The 24,675-nt window shown below is 45.6% G+C and overlaps 1 protein-coding gene across 13 annotated transcripts in view; it reads right to left on the bottom strand.

Annotated features, from left to right (window-relative positions):
• CLEC16A (C-type lectin domain containing 16A) overlaps positions 1–24,675 on the bottom strand; it is a 1,403,906-nt gene that overhangs the window by 956,800 nt on the left and 422,431 nt on the right. For all 13 annotated transcript variants that reach the window (XM_040358542.1, XM_040358539.1, XM_040358533.1 and 10 more), the window contains one exon: positions 9,149–9,202. In XM_040358542.1, the coding sequence (XP_040214476.1) occupies positions 9,149–9,202 (54 nt within the window). The remainder of the gene's footprint in view (positions 1–9,148; positions 9,203–24,675) is intronic.

Raw genomic sequence — 24,675 nt, 5'->3', positions numbered from 1 at the left:
GTTGATGGGGACAAGGGCCTCATCCCCACAACCCTTTCCCGGTGGTTGTAAGGGTCTGCGGGCAGGGGGCTTATTGGAATCTGGAAGCCCCGTTTAACAAAGGGGACCCCCAGATGCTGCCCCCCTTATGTGAATTGGTAACAGGGCACATTGTATACCTACCATTTCACCCACAAAAGTGACAAAAAAGTTTAAAAAAAAAAAACACACACACAGCTTGGAACACGTCTTTTATTAATAATAATAATAATAAATAATAATAATAATAAAAATTCCAGCGCTGTAAATCCTTCTACGACCCGGACAATACGAACGATACAGCCTCCTTTGAGGCTCCCGGCCGAATGACACGTTACCCGTCTGACATGTCTTATATAACTGAGGGCGGGACCACCCGTGATGTGAATGGGTGACCCCACCCCCCTGTGACGCAATGGGGGTTTCCGATGGTTTTTCGTGGTGTCACGGGTGACCCCGCCCCCTCTAAAGCATCATGGGGGATTCCCACAACCACCGGGCAATGCTTGTGGGGACGAGTCCCTTGTCCCCATCAACATGGGGACATCCTCCCCATGTTGAGGGCATGTGGCCTAGTAGAGTTCAGGAAGTGGGCGCTCTCTTGTCCCCCCTCTTTTCCTGCAGCCTGCCAGGTTGTGTGCTTGGATAAGGGTCTGGTATGGATTTTTGGGGAGAACCCCACGCCATTTTTTTTTTAAATTGCACAGGGTTCCCCTTAATATCTATACCAGACCCAAAGGGCCTGTTAATGGACTGGGGGGGGGGGGCCCTGATGTTTTTTTTCAATGACTTTGATCTGTATTGCTGGGACCCGACAATTGAGTAGTTTTAAACGACTTTTTTCTTTAGAAATTACATTTTGTGCAGGGACAGTTCTAAACACGGGAAACATGCGCTACTTTTACAGGCATACACCCCCCAGGTATGACATTTAAAGGAATATTTCACTTTAAACATTATTAAAATCACTGCTCCCCAAAAAAATGTCAGTTTTTAAAACTTTTTTGCATTGGTATATGTCCCCTGGGGCAGGACCCAGGTCCCCAGACACTTTTTATGACAATAACTTGCATATTAACCTTTAAAATTAGCACTTTTGATTACTCCCATAGACTTTTAAAGGGTGTTCCCCGGCTTTCGAATTTGCCTCACACACACCACATTGTTCGCCATTAGGCCAACATCGGGCTCATCCCTAGTAACTATAATACATTGACATTTTACCGATTCCTTGCTTAGCTTGATAAGCCTATTGATTTTTTTTTTTTGTTCTACCTAGATTGCTCCTTCTAGATATTATAACCATTTACATTTTTCTTTTAATTCTATTTTTGTTTTTCTAATTTTAATGATTTTCTGTTTTTGCGCTATAGTAGCATACCATTTTTACGTAGTTTAACACTTCTTTCTTCTGCAGGGGAATAACTGTTGGACTTTGTAAAATGCAGACTATTGTCTGCTAGTTATATATGGTAATTTTGCCCACAGGGAGAATTCACTAATTTTGTTTTATTTAACCACTTAAGACCCGGACCAATATGCAGGTTAAGGACCTTGCCCCTTTTTGTGATTCGGCACTACGTCGCTTTAACTGACAATTGCGCGGTCGTGCGACATGGCTCCCAAACAAAATTGGCGTCTTTTTTCCCACAAATAGAGCTTTTTTTTGTGATATTTGTTCACCTCTGCGATTTTTATTTGTTGCGCTATAAACAAAAATAGAGCGACAATTTTGAAAAAAAAACAATATGTTTTACTATAATAAATATCCCCAAAAAAGATATAAAAAAAACCTTTTTTTTCCTCAGTTTAGGTCGATACGTATTCTTCTACCTATTTTTGGTTAAAAAAAAAAATCGCAATAAGTGTTTAACGATTGTTTTGCGCAAAATGTATAGTGTTTACAAAATAGGGGATAGTTTTATGGCATTTTTATTAATATTTTTTTTTTTTACTACTAATGGTAGCGATCAGCGATTTTTTTTGTGACTGCGACATTATGGCAGATACATCGGACAATTTTGAAAATGTTTTAGGACCATTGTCATTTTCACAGCAAAAAGTGCTATAAAAATGCATTGATTACTGTGAAAATGACAATTGCCGTTTGGGAGTTAACCACTAGGGGGCGCTGTAGGGGTCAAGTGTGACCTCATATGTGCTTCTAACTGTAGGGGGGCAGGGCTGGACGTGTGACATCATTGATTGTCTTTCCCTATATCAGGGAACAGACGATCAATGACACTGCCACTGTGAAGAATGGGGAAGGTGTGTTTACACACACCTCTTCCCGTTGTCTTCAGCTCCTGTGAGCGATTGCGGGACACCGACGGCGATCGGGTCCTACGGAGCTTCGGACTGAGTTGCATGCGCGCGCCAGTGGCACGCGACCCATGGCTGGGCTCTTAAAGGCGACGTACCTGTACGTGCCTGTGCCCACCCGTGCCATTCTGCCAACGCATATGTGCAGGAGGCGTTCCTTAAGTGGTTATTGCATAGCGATATATATCATTGAGTGTTCTATACAATCTTGCTATTTTATGTAAAATTGTTGTCTATGTTCATTCACTAATCTATTTATTCTGAATATTTGACTTGGTGAATAAATATAAATGTATTTCCATATTCAGCCTGTATTCACATTAATGTTATTTCAAAGAAATTCTACTGGTCTAAAATTAGTCAAAATAATTAATCGTTCAGACGCACTACACAGAACATAACAATGTTAAGGGTTAAGGAGCAGAGAAGAATAATGAATACAAATATACCTGAATTCAGCACAGAATGCTATGCTATGGATACAGTTTTAATATTATAGCAAGATTGCGTGTGCAGTCTCCATTACACATGATCAGTATATAAGCATGCAAGAAAGGTTTGGGCAGTACAAAACACTGTTCATGTGTCTAATGTTTGGAGTATATTGAGGTCTGCATCGCAGCCAAAAGTTATCCTTGTGGTTCCGTCTTCCTGAGCAGTCATTTTCAATTCACGAATATTAGGAGCCGGCTGTTGATTTTCCGGTTGTTATCAAGGAAGAAGTGAATGAAAAAGTTCAAATAAAGGAGAAAGGCCTGCTTTAACCACCTGTCTACTTGGCACTTTTACCCCTTCCTGCCCAGGCCAATTTTCAGCTGTCAGCGCTGTCACGTTTTGAATGACAATTGCGCGGTCATGCAACACTGTACCCAACAAAATTGTAATCATTTTTTTTCACATAAATAGAGCTTTCTTTTGGTGGTATTTAATCACCACTGGTATTTTTTGCTAAATGGATAAAAAACTAAAAAAACTTTCATAGTCTGTTAAAACATTTAGCAAAAAATCTGTAATTTTTCTCCTTCGCTGATGAGGCTGGACTGATGGGAACTTATTTGCAGCTCTGGTGGGCACTGTTGGGACTGCACTGATAATCAGGGCAGAGTACATGTACCTTTTAGAGAAGCCACTTACGAGCTCTCTTCTCCTTATGCTGTCAGCATGAGGTAAGGCTTCCAAATAATTGGCTTCTGTTTAAATCCGTGATCAGCTGTGATTGGACACAGTGGTCAAGTGATAAGAAATTGCTGATTGGCTCTTGACCTCAATCTATGATCAGCAGTGTCCTCCGGACGCAAAAATGTGTATGGAAAAACTGGGACGGCCGCACTCCAAAAATAAAAATATGTGTTCCTTTTAATAAAAACTGGTCACAACATGGATATGTCACAGCAAAAAAACAGGAAAAGAGCTGTGCTTACAGAGCCGCCCTTACCCCGCAGTAGGCACGATCATGGGAGGCCGCCATATGATGGCCTCCCAGAACTAGCCGACCACACTGTAGCCATCATTCAGCTATTGCGTGGTCGGCAAGTGGTTAAAGGCAGAGTTTTTTTTCTAAAATCCTCCCCTATACCATTATATATATATATATATATATATATATATATATATATATATATATATATATATATATATATATATATATATATATAGATGTAACGGAATGACCCATGACACCCAAAGACTTTGTGAGGATGGAGGATACTCCTGTGTCAGCGTCACTGATAACTCTTGGGTCTGAGTCCACTCTGTGCCCTTTGGGCATGGAGTGGCAAGTGAATCATAATTCATGTATTACATGAGATTTGACATCACGGATAGTTCGTATTGCAGGATTTTGAGATACTGCAAGATGTTGGATTGTTTTAGCGTGGATAGTGATTTACAGTATATTCCTTAAATGCCTGCAAAGATATTCTATGACTCATTTCTAGTGACATGCTAATTGAATCAGGGCTTGGAAGACATTCCATTGTCCTTGTGTAAAGGTGTTGTAACGGACAGGTGTTAATCCCAGGTCTGCTCCCAGACCTATAATTATGCATGCTAAAAACTGTTTATGTGTGGAATATACTTGCGGAGACGGAGTGGGTGAAGGTGTTTTGTTGTTATTAATTAAGGAATGTTTAAGTAATTAGTGTGGGATTAGGGGGGTGGAGATCTAATTGTCCCTTTGAATACTGTCACATGCTTGTACTGTATAAAAAGCTGAGAAGAAACCATTAAAGTTATCATTACATTTGGAACAAGTACAGAGCTGCGTGTCTCGTCTTGATTCTGGGAAAATGGGATGCCTGCTGATTTGTCTGTGTGTCAGATGAGCTGTTGTCGTGGATGGAAGGTCGTAAACGGTGGTGACCGTTACAATATATATATATGTAGCTTGGTTGCACCCATTAACTAGGTTTGCACAGCATCCCCAGCGTTCTGCCAGACAGGCCCAGACCACATGCTAAACTCTCTGGGACTACGGGTTGGACACCCCTGATGTAGTGCAGGGGCCTGTCTGGATACAGAGTGACTGATGCCCCAGGAAGACATTCCACTAAACAAAACGTATGTTGGGTGGAGAATAGCGGGGACATCACCACGCCCGCCCCCAGGCACTAGCAATGGAGTCTTTTAATGCTTATATTGCTCTTTATTTGTGAGTACTCTCGCTACTTTTTTGTTTAATAATTCTTACACAGTACTTTAAAATGGGATGCCTGTATGATTCTTTTGGTATGGTACCTGTGTCACGGGTCACTTTGGGTGGGAGGTTTGTGCAACTCAGCTTACCTTGGAGAGCTCTGGAGACTGTGTGTCCAGCTTCCCAATACCCTCTTATGTGTACATCACCCTGTGTCTCGAATAGGGGCACAGGGCGAATGAGAACACCACTATGATCGGTGCTAGTCAGACTCAATGTTGTAAATATGTATATATTGTGTGTTGTCTCATGCTGTTGTGCACTCTTTGCTGTGATTGTTTGGAGTGTGACTATTATATTGTTCTATTGTGGCTGTCTGCCTCAACTATCATGGGCTGTGTAAGTGTGTTTGCTGTGAGGAAAGAGGGAGGGGGATTCCTCCAGCAGCCCCCCTGCTTATAAGACTGTTTACTGATAAGAAGTTTGAACACACCTGACCTGTGTCTCCATTGTCATTGGACTGTATAACCTGCCCTGTTTTCCAAGGGTGGGGGGGGGGGAGTCTCTGAGTTATTTATCTGCAGTGTCCATGTGTGATAATAAATCAGTTTTGTTGTTTGCCACTCTACACTGCATTGTGGCTGGTGACTGGGTGGGCTAAAGCGTCTTGGATAGTGCTGGTTCTGGACAGAAGAAAGCATTGACGGCGGACATAGTCCCGGGTTCGTCACAACTGGTTGTTAGCAGCGGGATCGTGTTTCCTGGCTGTGAACATGTCCAAACCTCCACCTGGACCCAAGGTCGGCATAGCAGACTTCAGTCACCCCAGCGGGGATATGAATCTGGCATCAGAGTTTCTAGGGCTGCTGCAGATTGTCCTTTCAGCATACACCAGGTCTGTGTCTGCGGATGAATACCTGGAGGTCAGGCAGCAGATTCAGGTAAGAGATGTGATTAGAGCCCTCCAGGTTGCTGGTATGCAACAGGGCAAGTACTTTCCAACCCCAGAACAGCAGGTCAGTGAACAATGGGAGTTATGGATGCAATTCCTGGGAGAGCGGCCCCAGAAGCAATGAGTGACTGAGTTGGACAGGCTGGTCCAGGAGAAGATGGAGCTGGACAATCGGTATCGGGCTCTGAAATGGCATGCGGAGGAGGAATATTTAGGGGAGACAACAGAATGCTTTCTGGAGGGATATGACTTTGGTGGCCCTGGATTGCTGCAAGAGCCTTACAGATTGTTTTGTGTATGGTGATGAACAACAACCTACCATTGAGGACCTGCAAGAACACAGAGAGGCTATGCTCGGTCTTGCAGGAACCCAGCAGAAGGGCTGGAAACAGAGCAGAGTCCTGCTGGCCTCTGCCCACAACTAACAGAGGATGTATTTCCTGTAAAGGTGGATGGGACTTCAGTCTCCACCTGTATACCCCAGGGATGCTGCTGGGCAGTCGGAGTGAGCCCATTCACCCGGTCTTCTCTCCAGTGGCTGAAAGGACTCCAGTGAGAAGGGCCAATCCAGGCCTCTCCCAGTGGCGGGTATGTTCTCTGAGAGGCATAGGTTGGCTGGGTAAGTAATGCTCTGTTTGGAACAATTAATTTGTGGTACTGTGTGGATACCGGCATTGGGGGACTGGAACTGACTAACTTTGGAGTGAACCCATCTGGGGTCTCCTCCTGTGTTAGTCTCCTGCTGAAAGGGGAGATGTGTGACAGGGGTGACTTTGGGTGGGGGGTTTGTGCAACTCAGCTTACCTTGGATAGCTCTGGAAACTCTGTGTCCAGCTTCCCCAGGCCATTTTATGTGTACATCACCCTGTGTCTCTAATAGGGGCACAGGGTGAATGACAACCCCACTATGATCTGTGCTAGTCAGACTCAATGTTGTATATATGTATATAGTGTGTGCTGTCTCATGCTGTTGTGGACTCTTTGTTGTGATTGTTTGGGGTGTGACTATATTCTATTGTGGTTGTCTGCCTCAACTATTATGGGATGTGCAAGTGTGTTTGCTGTGAGGAAAGAGGGAGGGGGATTCCTCCAGCAGCCCCCCTGCTGGTAAGACTATTTACTGATGAGAAGTTTGAACACACCTGACCTGTGTATCCATTGTCATTGGACAGTTTAACCCGCCCTGTTTTACAAGGGTGGGGTGGAAGAGCCTCTGAGTTATTTATCTGTAGTGTCCATGTGTGATAATAAATCAGTTGTGTTGTCTGCCACTCTACACTGTTTTTCGACTGGTGACTGGGTGGGCTAAAGAGTCTTGGATAGTGCTGGTTCTGGACAGAGGAAGCATTTAAGGCGGACATAGTCCTGGGTTCGTCACAGTACCTATAGTGATACAATCAGATTTAAGGTTATTCTGTGGCTGAATATCACTGGGGGGGAGGGGGGGATCTGAGCCACTGACAGCTGAAAGATCAAGTGGCTTGGAGCCAGCCATCCATGTGGGATAGTGGTTCATCTAATAATGTGAGGTTTAAACATCTGGGATGTGGCCTCCCTTCATCACATGGTGGTTGGTGCATTTTAAATTATCAAGATGTTTCGTGTAGCCTTTTTTTATAGTTCACAATTTGGGATTTTAAGAGGTGTGTTTGTAACACTTTTTCTCTATAGATTTGTGAGTGCTGCTGTCACAATTACGGTAATCACCTGAGTTTTCGATTGAATTGCTTTAAGCTTGCCTAGCACGGGATGTGTGTGTGTGTGTGTGTGTGTGTGTGTGTGTGTATGTATGTGTATGTGTATGTATGTATGTATGTATGTATGTATGTATGTATGTATGTATGTATATATATATATATATATATATATATATATATATATATATATATATATATATATATATATATATATATATATACACACACACACACACACACACACATACACACACACATACATATACACATACATATACACACACACACACACACCCTATATTACCAAATGTATTGGGATGCCTGCCTTTACACATACACACACACACAAATTGTAATGGCATCCCAGTCTTCGTCCGTAGGGTTCAATATTGAGTTGGCCCACTCTTTGCAGCTATAACAGCTTCAACTCTTCTGGGAAGGCTGTCCTCACAGTCTCCACACCAATTCATCTCAAAGGTGTTCAATCGGGTTGAGGTCAGGACTCTGTGCAGGCCAGTCAAGTTCCTTCACCCCAAACTCGCTCATCCACACTATATTGCCAAAAGTATTGGGACAGCCCTCCAAATTATTTGGTGGGGGGGATTATGGTGTAAGGTCATTTATCAGGGGTTGGGCTTGGCCCCTTCATTCCAGTGAAGGGAGCTCTTAAGGCATCAGCATACCAAGACATTTTGGACAATTTCATGCTCCCAACTTGGTGGGAACAGTTTGGGGATGGCCCCATCCTGTTCCAACATGACTGTGCACCAGTGCACAAAGCAACGTCAATAAAGACATGGATGAGTGAGTTTGGGGTAGAGGGACTTAACTGGCCTGCACCTCAACCCGATAGAACCCCTTTGGGATGAATTGGAGAGTAGAATGTGAGCCAGGCCTTCTTGTCCACATCAGTGCCTGAACTCACAAATGTGCTTCTGGAAGAATGGTCAAACATTCCCATAGACACACTCCTAAACCTTGTGGACAGCCTTCCTCTGTAAAGGGTGGGTCAACTCAATATTAAACCCTACAGACCAAGACTGGGATGCCATTAAAAGTTTATGTGCGTGTAAAGGCAGGTGTCCCAATTCTTTTGGACATATAATGTGTGATATATATATATAGATATATATATATATATATATATATATATATATATATATATATATATATATATATATATATATATATATATATAATCACAAAAATGCATACAGATTTTTCAGGAGCTACATACACTTTCCTCTGTGTAGTGGATTTCTCTTTCACATGAAAGGACTTGCAATTTTATTTTGCAGGAATCATACATGTTTTACACATATCTGCATTAAAAAAAAAAAAAAAAAAAACTACAGAAAGAAAATATTTCCTGCACTTGAAAACAGTACAGACAAGCATTATAACAATTGTAAAGGAAATTGCGAGTAATACCAACCCAGCTGGGTATACAAGTTCCAATCAGAGGTCTTCTTGTCCTCTAGACTGTCAATTGTTTTTAATCAACTTTATTTTGATTAAGCTTACCTGTGATAAGAGGTACAGAGCAACTTGAGGACTTATTCTTGGACGTTCTGTTGCCTAAAGTAAACAAAAAAACAAGGGCATTGAATTTATTAAACTAGAACTACTGAGAAATACTTTGCATGATAGCGCAGAATGTAAAGGTACTTGTGCAATAGAATGTGCAAAAGATGCCATGAAAAACACTGTACTAGTGGGGCAGCTACAAAATCTTTACCCGAGGCCCTCTCCTCCTTATTGCACTGTCATGGACCTTGGAGTACTGGAGTGTTTCTACTTGAAATCCTAATTCATGTATTACAGGATATACTGAGACATGTGATTGTCCATTATGTGATAACCCTGTTTTAAAGCCTTTTGATTATCAGAGGTAAATTTATCTTCTGTCAGAGACAGTCCGTCTGGCTAAAAACTGTGAATTGAAGGTTAATTGAATCTATTATGTGTGTTTGAAGATGTATGTGTTTACGCTAAAAGACTTTGTATTGTTCTAAAGGTCAGAAGTCTCCTGTCAGGAGTATTGAATTAGCATGTTATTATCTAAAGGAATGTAACCTCTCAGAGGTAGTAATTAAGTTATGTTAAATAGACCGGGCTAGTGTGTACATTGATTACCCCCTGGGGCTTCTGTCTCAATACACATAACAATCTTTCTATCCAAGCTATTGGACCAATCCCTGTTGACTATTTCAAGTCATCATTTGCATGGTTAAGGAGGACCTGAATGAGGACTGCATATACTTTACAATTGCCCAATAGGAAAGCGGTTGTTGGGGGTGGGATGTTCCAAATTCTGTATAAAAGTGTGCTGTGTACTTGAAAATAAAGAGTCCTGTTTGAACTTACATACAGCCTGCCTGGTGTGTGTTCTTAATGGGTCTGAATGGTACATAGCTGTAATTCGGATCCCGGAACCTTGGATGACTGGACCATCAGACGTTGCAATCTGCAAGCTGACTCAGTAGCAGATGAGTGTCGGGAGAGCAGAATCGAGCGAGCAAAGGGTCTCGTCACATGCACCTTAATAGACAGTGCTTTATCCCTTTGCAGCTAGCACTTCCAAAATGGGCAATTGCAAAACATATTGAGGCTAATTTACAAAATCTGGTGCAGCTCTGCATACAAATCAATCAGCTTCCAGGTTTTATTCTTAAATTTTATTTGTACAAGCTTAAATTAAAAGCCATGAACAGTTGCACCAGATTTTGCACCCTGCAGTTTTATTAAAGTGGAGATCCAGCTGTTTCTGTGTTTTAAAGTCAGCAGCTACAAAAAGTGTAGCTGCCGATTTTTGATAAACACACACTCACCAGTCCCACGGTCCAGCAATGCGGCCGCCTGAAGCCTCGGTTGTCTCCCCTGCATCACTAGTGTGGGCACCTGGCTGTGACAGCTTGTGGCCTTACAGCCAGGTGAGCATGCACGAGTTGAGTTGTGGGGCCGTGAATGGTCTTGCAACCTTCTGGGACCTGTGATTGCAGGGAGGGAGGGGGAGAGGAGAACTTTTGCTTGAGTCGCCTAGGCAGCTCGAGTGGAAGTGGAAGCTGGGTATCTGTCAAAACTAGGTACCCGCTTCCTCCCAAAAAAACGTCATTGTCAAATGTGGTATGTCAGGGGGTCAGGAGTCCTTAAAACTAAAGTTCCACTTTTGGGTGGAATTTCACTTTAAATCGACCGCACTGTCAGTATAGTACATGATAAGCAAAGATGTGCTGCTCACATTCTTCATAGGGCTGCAGAGGTCACTAATGCCACAAGTCCTGTGTGCATGAACAAGAGCAGTGGACCTGCAAGGAAGAATCATTGAACTTTTCACTACCCCCTGACTTTCTCTGCAGCATAATGAAGGTGGTTAGAAGCACTTTGCTTAACAATGTCTGAACTCAAAACATAGAAGTTACTGTGGGAGGGATTCGGCCTTTTGCACTCACCTGCTTTTGACACCAATACTGGTTCCCAACCCTTGATCAATATGAATAGGCAGAGACAAACGTATAAAATAGTGTTTACCCATTACTACTTTTTCATCAATATCTTTTTTTTTTTCTCTGCTTATTTCTGCAAATAAGCAGAGTGAAACAAACACCTGCAGCAAATACTGCACGTTAGCAACAAGATAGCTCACAGAAGCTAGGACAACATAGAAAGTATTCTTAAGGATAATACAGAAGGTAGGCAGGTTATGAAGGGTGAGTGAATGGATCATTTTCTTTATGCTTAAAAGAATATGCTACCACAACACTTCACATTCCTGGTATGTGTCTGTTGTACCATGCTGTTCTCTTTGCATTGCTTCCTTTGTGTGAAATATCTGGGTTATCCTGCCAGTCTCCCTGCTTTCCCATTTCAAATTGACCATGCTAGGGATGAGAGCACATCCATCTCAGCATCGTCAGTTTTATGGCTGTGCTGGGAGAACAGTCTGCCTGTCCTTCAATGGCCAAGACGTGTGCTGACACGATCCCCTAAAGCTCGGTTCTCACGCTAGTGCAGGCCATGCATCCCGTGTTTTCTCGGGCACGACAGCCCATTCATTACGTGGCCGCATATATATATTATATATACACACACACACACACACACACACACAGTGCTTTAAAAAAGGGTCCATATGTTACAACCAAAAACGTAAATGTAGTTAAAAGAAAAAGTTGAAAGAAAATGATAAATGGCTTTCAATTTTTTTTTACAAATATATATTTGAAACTGTGGTGTGCATTTGTATTCAGCTCCCTTTACTCTAAAACCTCTAACTGATAGCTAAAATCTAGTGAAACCAATTGCCTTCAGAAGCCACCTAATTAGTAAATAAAGTCTATCTGTATGTAATTTTATATAAATACAGCTGTTATGTGAAGCCCTCAGAGGTTTATTAGAGAGCCTTAGTGAACAAACAGCATCATAAAGGCCAAGGAACACACCAAGCAGGTCAGAGATAAAGTTGTGGAGAGGTTTAAAGCAGGGTTAAATTATAAAAAAAATATATCCCCAGCCTTGTGCGTCTCATGGAGCACTGTTCAAGACATCATCTGAAAATGTAAAGCGTATGACACACCTGCAAACCTACCAAGAAATTACCTAAACAGGCAGGGTAAGGAGAGCATTAATTCAGAGAAGCAGCCAGGAGGCCCATGGTAACACTGGAGGAGCTGCAGAGACCCACAGCTCAGGTGGGAGAATCTGTACACAGGACAACTATTACTTGTGCATGCCACAAATCTGGCTTTTACGAAAGAGTGGTAAGAAGAAAGCCATTGTTAAAAGAAAGCCATAAGAAGCCATGTTTGCAGTTTGCGAGGAGCCATGTGGGGGATACAGCAAACATGTGGAAGAAGGTGCTCTGGTCAGATGAGACCCAAATTAAACTTTTTGGCCTAAAATCGAAACGCTATGTGTGGCAGAAAACGAACACTGTACATTATCCTGAACACACCATCCCCACTGTGAAATATGGTAGTGGTAGCATCATGTTGTGGGGATGATTTTCTTCAACAGGGAAGCTGGTCAGAGTTGATGGGAAGATGTATGGAGCCAAATACAGAGCAATCTTCCAAAAAAACTAACAAAAAAAAAAAAAAAACGGTTAGAGTCTGCAAAAGACTTGACTGGGGCAGAGGTTCACCTTCCAGCAGAACCATGACCCTAAACATACATCCAGAGCTAGAATGGAATGGTTTAGATATAAGCAAATGCATGTGTTAGAATGGCCCAGTCAAAGTCCAGACCTAAATCCAATTGAGAATCTGTGGCAAGACTTGAAAATTGCTTTCACAGATACTCTATATCCAATCTGACAGAGCTTGAGCTACTTTGCAAAGAATGGGCAAAATGTCACTCTCTAGATGTGCAAAGCTGGTAGAGACAGACCCAAAAAGACTTGCAGGTGTTATGATAGATCGATAGATCTATGCACAAATGTTTTTCCTTTTAATTCAATTTTAAAGTGAATGGGTTGTTTTACAAGGTTCATATATAGAGTAAAACCTTGGATTGCGTGCATTATTCATTCCGGAAGCATGCTTGTAATCCAAAGCACTTGTATATCAAAGCGAATATCCCCATAATAAATAACAAATCAAATGATTTGTTCCACAACCATTTATTCATAAGTCCTTCAGTTTATAGAAAAAGATAAATAGAAATGGGGCCACGTGAGGACCCCTGTAAAGCCCTTGTGGAGAATCAGCCACAGTATACCGAAATTAATTAGAAACTTTATTGTTGTAGCAAATGGTGTGCTAGTGTTCCGTTAAATGCTAAATGTTACATATGAGTAATACATCACCATCATATCCATCAATAAAAAACATACATACAAAACAGTAAAAATAGACAACGTTGTCAGTCACACTAAAGGCGCCAGACCCAAGGGCCCCACACATACACATCCACATGTACGTCCAGCTAAGGGCGTTATAAAACCAAGTGATAAAGGAGGCAAAGTTGTACTCATCTCTTCTGAAAAATATAAGAGGGAGGTTTGCAAATTGCTCTCTGATACCTCGACATATAGGAAATTAGATTGGAATACTTTTGGAGACTTGGTAGCCCCCCTAAAGACGTTCAATTAACGAAACGTACGTCGGAGGTGGTACCTGGTCACGTGACGTGCTCTCCGACCTGTGGAGCTAGCAGCCGGGAATTTGTGTGTTTGTTACGGAGGTGGCGACGATCCCAGACGACCCACTACCTACCGCATATTGGTGGTGAAGTGTCTGCAGCCCCAGTGCCGGGAGGCACTTTTACAGTAAGAGGCCATTTAGCTTTTCCTTATGTTTTTAAAGTTTTAATAAAAGCAATATTACGCTATTGGCTTTCCCCTGTTTTTTTCACATATCCCTATTTGGAACGCCGGGAACAAGGTTATATATCCATTATCCTGTCAACATGTGTGCAGGCACAATCCTGCTCAAGCCCTTTTGACTATCTTTTTCATTAAAGTAGTCAACTCGTTCTGGTAAGCGCATCCATTTTCTTCAGCACATTTTGGGTGTAAAGAAGATTCAAGTGTGGTGGTGGCACTTTTTCACTCAATCAAGATCACAGCAAATAAGAAGAGCGAATTACCTACTTATTGCACTTGTATATTGGGACTTTATGTCATAGAGATCTATGACACAGAGACACCATTTAGTATTTCTCATAACTAGTTCACTTTATATGATTGATTCTTATATATGTATGTTCACGATTATAGGGGATTTATTTGGTTTATCACCTGTAGTCTAGCGCCCTTTATTTATCCATTCAACCATTGCAATCAGTATTGTATATGAGGAGCAGCTTTTTTAATTCTATTTTATTTATTTGATTTATTTTTGGCACTGAATTACACTATTTCTAGCCCTTATCAATGATAAGTTGATGTGGGCATTTGAGGCACAATTGCGTACAAAAAAATAACTGAAGTACCTTAGGGTAGATGACTTTTATATCCCCACGTTCTACGTCATCCCTAAAATTCATATAAGCCAGGAGGACCCCCCCCCCCCCAGGTCGCCTATTTCTGCAATTTGTGGACCTCTGGAAAGAGTAGGCAAGTACATTGATTCCCTCATAAAAGATCTAGTAATCACTTCACCCTCATACGTATGGGATACAGGGGATGTACTTAATAAAATCAAAAATTTGATCTTTACTGGGGAGGTCCTCCTGGTGGGGATTGACGTACACACCGATACGGCAGCAGTGTTCCATTTCCTTGAGCAAAAATACCCCATGATAGGAGTGCAGAATAGATTTGTTATTGAACTCTTGGAACTGGCATTAAAACACATTTTTTTTCCAGTTCCTTGGGAACAATTAACAACTATGTGGCACCTCAATGGGGGCTTCCCGTCTTCATTTGGGCTGGTGGGAGGAAGAGGTTGTGTAAAATCCCAAGTCTTCCCATATACATGCTATATTGACCTCTACAGGCAGTCCCCAGGTTACAAATAAGATGGGGTCTGTAAGTTTGTTATCAAGTTGAATTTGTATGCAAGTCAGAACAGGTACATTTTTTAAGTGTAACTCGCCAAATATTGTTTTTAGTTTATTTTTTTTAAACGTTTTTATTGAACAATTTACATTTGAAACATAGTTATGCAAGTTACAAGGCAATACTGTAGAAATGTATAAAACAAATAAATATGGCTTATACACATATAGGCACAGTAGATCAAAAAAAATGTTCAGATCGATTAATGGACTCAGTAACTATAAAATGAGTGGAAAACCTTATGTCTACGCTATTCATGGGATTGTATGCTAGAAGAATATATAGGTTTACGGACCCTCAGTGCATGTGTCTGTGGACTCAAGCCATCTATCCCAGATTTTGTTGTACTTATCTGGACAGCCTCTGTTAATGTATATGAACTTTTTGTAGGGAAGCGTTATTTATATCTAGTTTCCAGTCGTTGAAGCTGGGGGGAGTGAGTCTCATCCACTGTCTGGCTATAATTTTTTCTAGCAGATAACAATGTTTCATGCAAAAATGTTTTAGTGAATTTGTCTATTTCAGCATCGGGGAATATCCCCAGTAAGCATTGTTTGGAATCCAGGGTCAATGGGGATCCCATGTCATCATGGAGGAAGTCCACAATCTGCTTCCACAGACCCTGAAGGACCAGGCATGCCCAAAGTAGATGGAAGAATGTGCTTGTCGCTTGATTAGACATTGTGCACGAGGTAGAAGACTGTTGTCGAAAGAGGGCGATTCTTAGGGGGGTGAGATATGCCCGGTGCACCACGTATAACTGGGTCAACCTGTCGGAGAGCTTGGGGGATACAGTCTCGCATGCGTCAAGTGCTTCACTCCACTCCTCATCCTCCATCGGGCCCACCTCCCTTTCCCATCTTGGTTTAAGGCTGTAAGCTAGCGTGGTAGATAGGGTGAGGAGCAGGACGTAAAAATCAGAGATTAGTTTTTGTGGGTCCACACCCTTAACCACTGCCATGATGACATTGGGTGTGGATTGTGGCAAAGGCTGGAGGAACTGAGCTTGGGCTGTGTGACGCACTTGGAAGAATCTAAAAAGCATAGAGTTAGGCGGCAGGAACTCATTTTGGAGGTCCTCAAAGTTTTTAAGTGTCCCATCGGAAATTATGTGGTGCAAATAATATATTCCATGTTCGCACCATATCTCTGTGTCAGGGATCAAGAGAAACTCTGAGAGCAGTCTATTGTGCCATAAAGGGGTATAGTCATTGGGGCAGATCCAGAAAGAAATACACTACACTACGCCGCCGTACCTTACCTGGCGCATTTTTGAATCCTCAGCGAGTTTGCGCCGTAAGTTACGGCGGCGTAGTGTATTTATGGCGCCGTATTTCAAATTGGGCGGGTTGGGGGCGGGTTTCATTTAAATGAAGAGCGCATGCGTCGTTCTTAAATTTCCCGCCGTGCATTGCGCTAAATGACGTCGCAACAAGGTCATTTTTTTAACTTGACTTACGTCCATCTCTATTCACGAACGACTTACGCAAAAAAAAAATTCAAATTTCGACGCGGGAACGACGGCCATACTTTAACATGGCAAGTCTATCTATACGCCGCAAAATAGCAGCTTTAACTATACGCCGGAAAAAGCCGACTAGAGACGACATAAGAGAATGCAACGGCCGCGTATACGTTCGTGGATCGTCAGAAAAAGCTATTTTGATTCAATAGGGACCCCCGGTCTCTGCTGGAGTTGTTCCCACTATGTCCCACCACGATTGCAGTAAGTGGATCAGAGGTTAGTTGTGCCCATCGTGGACAGAGAAGCGTGAGAAATCTGAGTCGGCCGGTTTTACCTATATGGTATAGTTAGACAGTTGGGATGCAAGGTAAGATTTAACTCAGGGAGGGCTGTTCCACCTAGATCAGGTCTGTTGGTATCCCAAATAAATGTCCTGAGTATGGCTTCCATTAACTTGAAAAATTTCAAGGGTAAGTATACGGGTGTGTGCCAGAGTATATACAATATTTTAGGAAGTGATATAATTTTAACAATATTAATGCGGCCCCATACCGAGCAGCAATCTCGTCCATATTTGGGTTTTAGACTTGATGAGATCGAAAGGGGGTTCTATATTCAGGGATATATAGTCAGCCGGTTTTCTATTCACCAATACTCCAAGGTATTTAATAGTATTCACTCGCTGGAGTGGTAACTGCGCCTGTAGCTCGGGGGGAGGGGAAAGTATCCATAGGCAATATGGGATTTCTCCCAATTTTAAGGCCAGAGAACTGACCAAAGTGTTCAATCGTATTTAATGCCTTCCGAGGAGATGTAGTAGAGTCGGCCAGGTATAGTAGCATGTTGTCTGCGTATAAGCTATTTTTTTCAGTCAGGGAACCAAGGCAAAGACCCTGGATCTTGGGGTCCTCTCTAATGGAGATTGCAAGGGGCTCCGCCACCAGGGCGTAGAGGAGTGGAGACAGTGGACAGCCCTGTCTAGTGCCCCTGGATAAGTTAAACGTCTGGGAGGCACTCCTGTTGGCCACCACACTACCCCTGGGTAGAACCCACTTTATAAAGTTAGGTCCAAAACCAAAGCTACGGAGGCATTCCCAAAGATACCGCCACTCCACGAGTCAAAGGCCTTGGCGGTGTCCAAAGCCACCACCACCCAGGACCCAATGTCAGCATGCGTCGAATGCAAGTTAATATACAATTTTCTGAGGTTGAAGAAGGTTTTACGCCCCGGCATAAATCCAGCTTGGTCAGTGTGGATCAGGCTTAGAATCACTTGGTTAAGGAGGAGGGCAAGTACTTTAGCCAGGATCTTTATGTCTACCTGAAGGAGTGATATGGGTCTATAAGATTCCGGGAGGCCTGGGTCCTTGCCCGGTTTAGGTATGAGGATAATAACCGCCTCGCCCATCGATGGGGGTAAGGTAAAGTTGTCAAATAAATGATTGAAGAGGGACAATTACTTGGGGGCAAGTATCTCGCTGTATTGGGAGAAAAATTCTATGGGTAACCCATCTGAACCCGGGGGCCTTGGATCTGGCGAAGCTCGCAATCGCTGTGGTAATTTTGTGTAAGAGGTGCATCCAGCATAGCCATTTGGGTGTCATCTAGCTGCGGAAAAGTGATTTCCGCCAGTAAATGCTCCAATTGAGTTTCAGTGGTGAAATCCTGGGACGTATAAAGTTGAGAAAAGAAGTCCCTAAATTTGGAAGTGACAGCCTGGGGTTCCATAATCTTTTCCCCGTCAGGACCAGTGAGGGAAATGACCGTAGGTGGTCTATCCTTACTGGCCCGGATTCACAAAGCACTTACGCCGACGCAAGTGCAAATGTGTGCCGTCGTATCTGTGCGCAAGACCCACAAACAGATGCGCCTAAAGCCAGGCTACACCCCGCCGACGTATCTTGCTTAGACCGGAGTAGAGTGGGCCCACATTTAGGCTGGGAGCATGGTGCCGCTCCCATTGATTAGTCATTCAAACATGCTAATGAAGATAATACGGCGATTCACGAACCTGCGTGCGCCCGACGCAGGCTACGAGAGGTGTGCGTAAGTTTTACGTCCGGCGTAAAGTTAAGCCCCATAAAGGAGGTGTAACCCAGCAGCAGACATGCAACGGTCTGCACCAGGGAACACAAGCCGGCGTATTTTACATTGGACGTGTGTCTGGCTGGGCGTAGGTAACCTTCATGGTGTACGCAGTGATCCGGCGTATCTTAGGCAGTTGTTCCGACGTGGTTGTGAGCATGCGCAGGGGGATACGTCCACGTCACGACGCATGCACAGTTCGTTAAACGTACTTGTCTGGCGCTCGGACCATCATTTGCATGGGGTCACGCCTCATTTGCATGGGTCAAGCCCACTTCCACCTACGCCGGCCTGCGCCTTCGAAACATATGCCACACCAACGCAGCGTTGGGAGCACTGGCTTCCTGAATTCCATGCTTGCCTCCCTGTGCTGCGTCGGCCTGGCGTACGCCATTTGCGTTACGGCGGCGTAATGTGCGCCCAACTCTCTGTGAATCTGGGCCACTATGTGCTAGATAGGCCAACAGTTTACCCTCTGTCTCACCATGTTCATACAGTTTATGTCTGGCAAAGAAAAGTTTTTTCCTGGCCGTCTCGTGCTGTAGCTGATTGACCACCCTGGTTTGTAACCTGAGTTGGGCAGCCCCAGCAGAAGAGGGGTTCGCCATATATCCCTGTTCAGAGGAGGACAGATCCCACATTGCCCCGTCCAGTGCAGCCGATAAATTGGCCTTCAGCCTGTTAATACAGGAAGTCAGAATCAGGCGTGCGTGTAATTTAAAGGCTTCCCATACTATATCTGGGGATGCAAATCCGTCATTCTCCGAAAAGTAGGTTCTCCAGCTGTTACCAAGCTCGTCATCCTCCGACAACAGTGTGAGCCAAAACGGATTCAGGTGCTACGCACGGGGCGGTCTGTCTAATGGGACGGAGAGGCTAATCCAATATGGGCTATGGTCAGAGTTATCTGGGGGCAAATTCAGCTCCCAGTGTTCTTGGGGCAAGGGTATTAGAAATTAATATAAAGTCTATACGGGACATAGTGTTATGGGTAGCTGAGAAACAGGAGTTAGCTCGGGTGAGTGGAAATTTAAAACGCCAGGTGTCAGTGAGATTAAAGGGAGAGATGAGTCGGGAGAATCTAGTGTGGGCTGGAGCTGTAGTAGGTAACATGAGACAGTTTGTCGAATGTAGGGTTCAGCATAGCATTAAAATCCCCCAGCCACACCGCCTGAATCGAAGGATGACGAGTCATATATAGCAAGCCCTCTGTAACTATAGTAGAGCTAAATGGTGGAGGTACATAGAATGCCATCAGTAGGAAAGGTTCACCATACAATTTAACAGAGAGAAAGACATATCGCCCCTGTGGGTCAGACTGGACATCACATAGCTCAAAATGTACAGTAGGTGTTTGTGATATTGTGTTTTTAGCACGATAGCATTGCGCTGATTCTCGGCGAAATGGTGCCGAGATCTCGCCGACATCTCGCACTCACTGGAATAGTGACAGCACATTCCAACGTGCGCGTCATAGAAGCGACGGGAGATCCGACTTGGATTCCCGCCAATTCTACACGTGTGCAGCGTTTGTTATGAATCCTGAGGGGGAAGTCCCCGCCGGATTTTAAATAAAAATTCGGCATGGGTTCCCCCCTCAGGAGCATACCGGGCCCTTAGGTCTGTTATGGGTTGTAAGGAGAGCCCCCCTACGCCGAAAAAACGGCGTAGGGGTCCCCCTACAATCCATACCAGACCCGTATCCAAAGCACGCTACCCGGCCGGTCAGGAAAGGAGTGGGGACGAGCGAGCGCCCCCCCCCCCTCCTGAGCCGTACCAGGCTGCATGCCCTCAACATGGGGGGGCTGGGTGCTCTGGGACAGGGGGGCGCACTGCGGGGCCCCCCCACCCCAGAGCACCCTGTCCCCATGTTGATGAGGACAGGGCCCCTTCCCGACAACCCTGGCCGTTGGTTGTCGGGGTATGCGGGCGGGAGGCTTATCGGAATCTGGGAGCCTCCTTTAATAAGGGGGCCCCCAGATACCGGCCCCCCACCCTAAGTGAATGGATATGGGGTACATCGTACCCCTACCCATTCACCTGGAGGAAAAGTGGTAAAAACACAAATAAAAAACACAGGGTATTAAAATATTTTATTAGTCTGCTCCGGAGGCTCCCCCTGTCTTCGTTAGCTCTTTTACCAGGGGGAGCTTCTTCTTCCGATTTCCGGGGGTCTTCTCCTGCTCTCCGGGGTCTTCACCGCTCTTCTGTGACGTCTTCTCCGCTCCGGGGGGTCTTCTTCTATGTTCGCCTCTCTCCGCTCTTGACTCGGCGCACCCCGGTTCTTCCTCCCGCTGTCCGGTGCCTTCTCCTTCTTCCGCTGTTCTGTGACGTCTTCTACTTCTCCCTTCAGGCCGCTGTGCTGCGACGTCTTCTCTTCTTCTCTTCTCCCGATGCTGACACGTCGCCTCTTCTCGCTGCAATGGCGGGTGCGTGGCTTGCATCGGATTTATATAGGCCTCACAGTCCCATCATGCTCTGGTACCTACCCATGTGATACCTACCCACGTGGTACCTACCGGAGCATGATGGGACTGTGAGGCCTATATAAATCCGATGCAAGCCACGCACCCGCCATTGCAGCGAGAAGAGGCGACGTGTCAGCATCGGGAGAAGAGAAGAAGAGAAGACGTCACAGCACAGCGGCCTGAAGGGAGAAGTAGAAGACGTCACAGAACAGCGGAAGAAGAGGAGAAGACGTCACAGAACAGCGGAAGAAGAAGGCACCGGACAGCGGGAGGAAGAACCGGGGTGCGCCGAGTCAAGAGCGGAAAGCGGCGAACATAGAAGAAGACCCCCCGGAGCGGAGAAGACGTCACAGAAGAGCGGTGAAGACCCCGGAGAGCAGGAGAAGATCCCCGGAAATCGGAAAAGAACAAGCTCCCCCTGGTAAAAGAGCTAAAGAAGACAGGGGGAGCCTCCGGAGCAGACTAATAAAATATTTTAATACCCTGTGTTTTTTATTTGTGTTTTTACCACTTTTCCTCCAGGTGAATGGGTAGGGGTACGATGTACCACATATCCATTCACTTAGGGTGGGGGGCCGGTATCTGGGGGCCCCCTTATTAAAGGGGGCTCCCAGATTCCGATAAGCCTCCCGCCCGCATACCCCGACAACCAACGGCCAGGGTTGTCCGGAAGGGGCCCTGTCCTCATCAACATGGGGACAGGGTGCTCTGGGGTGGGGGGGCCCCGCAGTGCGCCCCCCTGCCCCAGAGCACCCAACCCCCCCATGTTGAGGGCATGCAGCCCGGTACGGCTCAGGAGGGGGGGCGCTCGCTCGTCCCCACGCCTTTCCTGACCGGCCGGGTAGCGTGCTTTGGATACGGGTCTGGTATGGATTGTAGGGGGACCCCCTACGCCGTTTTTTCGGCGTAGGGGGGCTCTCCTTACAACCCATAACAGACCTAAGGGCCCGGTATGCTCCTGAGGGGGGGAACCCATGCCGAATTTTTATTTAAAATCCGGCGGGGACTTGCCCCTCAGGATTCATAACAAACGCCGCACACGTGTAGAATTGGCGGGAATCAAAGTCGGATCTCCCGTCGCTTCTATGACGGCTCTGTCTCCATCGCGGCAAGCCAGCTCGGCGCTGGCTCCCGCGATGGGGCTCGTAGGTGCTCAATCTCGCCGAGAAAGGGAGCGAGATTGACACAATATCGCGTGCACCTACTGTACCATCTTGGCAATCAAGGCTGAGACTGCGAGCATGGGAGGAGTGGGATGAATGATAGGCCCACCCGATCCATGGCCGGCAGAGTGCCACCTGGAGCCGACCCTCAACGTGCGTCTCCACCAACACCACAATGTCGGCACATTGTTTTTTGAGAAATTAGAAAACTGCGGATATCTTTACCTTGTTCCCAAGCACATTCCAAGTGAGCCGTTTTATCAATGCTATAATACAAACATTAAAACAGATTGTGGAACAGTAGCATTACATGAGTAGCGTCTATGCAGTATCAATGTTAGCATGCACTTTGTTGTATTGCATGCCATCAAGTAAAAACTAACCTCCCCCTCCCCACCCTGCATCTTCCCCAAATGATGCGGGTATGTGCCCAAAAGCAAAAAAAAGTAACAACCGGTAGCAGGTAAAACCAAAATGTCCTGCTGTTACTTGAAAGATCTGCAGTGATCGGTCCGCATGAAAGATGTGGAAGATACAAGACCCGCAAATATAGAGCAACAGGCTCTTCCTATACTGTGAACCAGATGTACAGTGTGGGGTCGGTCGATAATAGCCAAAGTTTTGCAGTCACATAATAGAGGGATGTGTCTTCCGGTTGCTGGGGTGGCGAAAATTTGCTGTGTTAGGCATGTGGAGTGTAGGACTGATTGTGCTCCGCAATTACAGTCTCCAGAGTATGGGAGACCCCCTCTGCAGGTTACAAGTAAGGAGTAAAGTAGGGGAAGGCAAAGGGGGGTCCTAGGAGGTCCCAGAGGTAAGGAGCAATAGGGCATATGCCGCGGGCAGTAAGGATGAGACAACAAAAAGGGTAACATACCAGGATTTGGTGCATTCGCAGACTCCCATGGCAGTGTGTAATGTGCGGGTGATGGTGACGATCAATCGTGGCGATGAACATGCTCGGTCAGGTCACTTGACTGCCCTTCCGGAGGGCACTGGACACTCCAACCACCAGGCAAGGGCCTATCCAGGATCCTCAAAGAAGAACACACGGCCGTCCCTTTCGACTCTAAGATGAGCTGGAAATAGCATAGAGTATTTAAGATGTTGTATCCGGAGCCTCCTCTTCGCCTTCATGAAGCCCTGGCGGAGGCGATGCACCTCGGCAGAAAAGTCGGGGGAAGATGGCAAAGTTGGCGTTTCCAAGGTGGATGTTACCTTTTTCCCTGGTCATGTGCAGCGTCACATCTCTGTCCTTGTAATTCAAGAATTGTGCTATAAACGTGCGGGGGGGGCCTGAGGAGGAGGTCTGGCAGGCATACAATGGGCCCTCTCCACTGCCAGGGTGGGGGAGAAGGCCTCGCGGCCATAGGTGCCAACAAGAAGTTGCTCCAAGAAAGTGGTAGGATCTTTGCCCTCAGCTCCCTCTGGGAGCCTGATGAAACGGAGATTGCACCTCCGGAGCCTACTCTCTATGTCATCTTGCTTGCTTAGATTCTGATTGATTTGGAGCTGCATTTGATCCGAGCTGACCTGGATCGGCATAATGGCGTCTTCCACCTCTCCTATGCAGGTTTTGGTTGTTGTGACACACGCACAAAGTTTTTGGAAGTCTTGTCGCATAAGTGAAAGGTCCACCTTGACCTCCTCTATTTGCGCTGTCAGGGATGTCCGGCAGTATGTGACTGCCTCGAGCACTTTAGCTGTGTCGCCTCCCGGAGTGGCCTGCTCGGCTCACGCGGCTCCACTGTCTCTCCCAGCACTCTCCTCCTCCTGGCGGCGATACTAGTCCAATTTCGCCAGGGTGGCCTTTGACGTTTTTGGCGGAGTCATGGCAGGTATCTGCTGCGATCTTTCCCCCCTCTAAAGCTGACAGGTCCGGCTATTCTGGAGGGTAGAGAGCCGCAGGGCAGGTAGGCCGGGAAAAACCACTAGTCGGCAGGCCGGATGAAGCAAGATGGCCGCCGACTCCCAGCACTCTCCCAAACGCGGCGGCCATGCGGTCAGAGGCTGATGGATACTCCTCTGCGGGTGTGCGGGGTCCTCAGGGGGTCTCGGTGAGTCCTTCCAGGGTGTTACCGGAGAACAGGAGGGCCAGGAAGCAGTACAGGCGGCAGGCCGGGTGAAGCAAGATGGCCGCCGACTTCCAGCACTAGGCCGAAGCCGCTGCCTTTCCTAAATGCGACGGCCGTGCAGTCAGGGGCTGTGGGTGTGTGGGGTCCTCAGGGGGTCTTGGTGGGTCCTTGCAGGATGATACCTGGAAGCAGGAGGGGCGGGAGGCAGCACAGGCGGCAGGCCGGGTGGAGCAAGATGGCCGCCAACTTCCACAGCTTGGCCGAAGCCGCGGTCTTTCCTAGTTGCCACACCTG

This window comes from Rana temporaria, chromosome 6 (genome assembly GCF_905171775.1).
Source record: "Rana temporaria chromosome 6, aRanTem1.1, whole genome shotgun sequence".
NCBI classification, from domain to species: domain Eukaryota; kingdom Metazoa; phylum Chordata; class Amphibia; order Anura; family Ranidae; genus Rana; species Rana temporaria.
The sequence above is the reverse complement of the archived record's forward strand: the minus strand, read 5'-3'. Positions and strand labels throughout refer to the sequence as shown.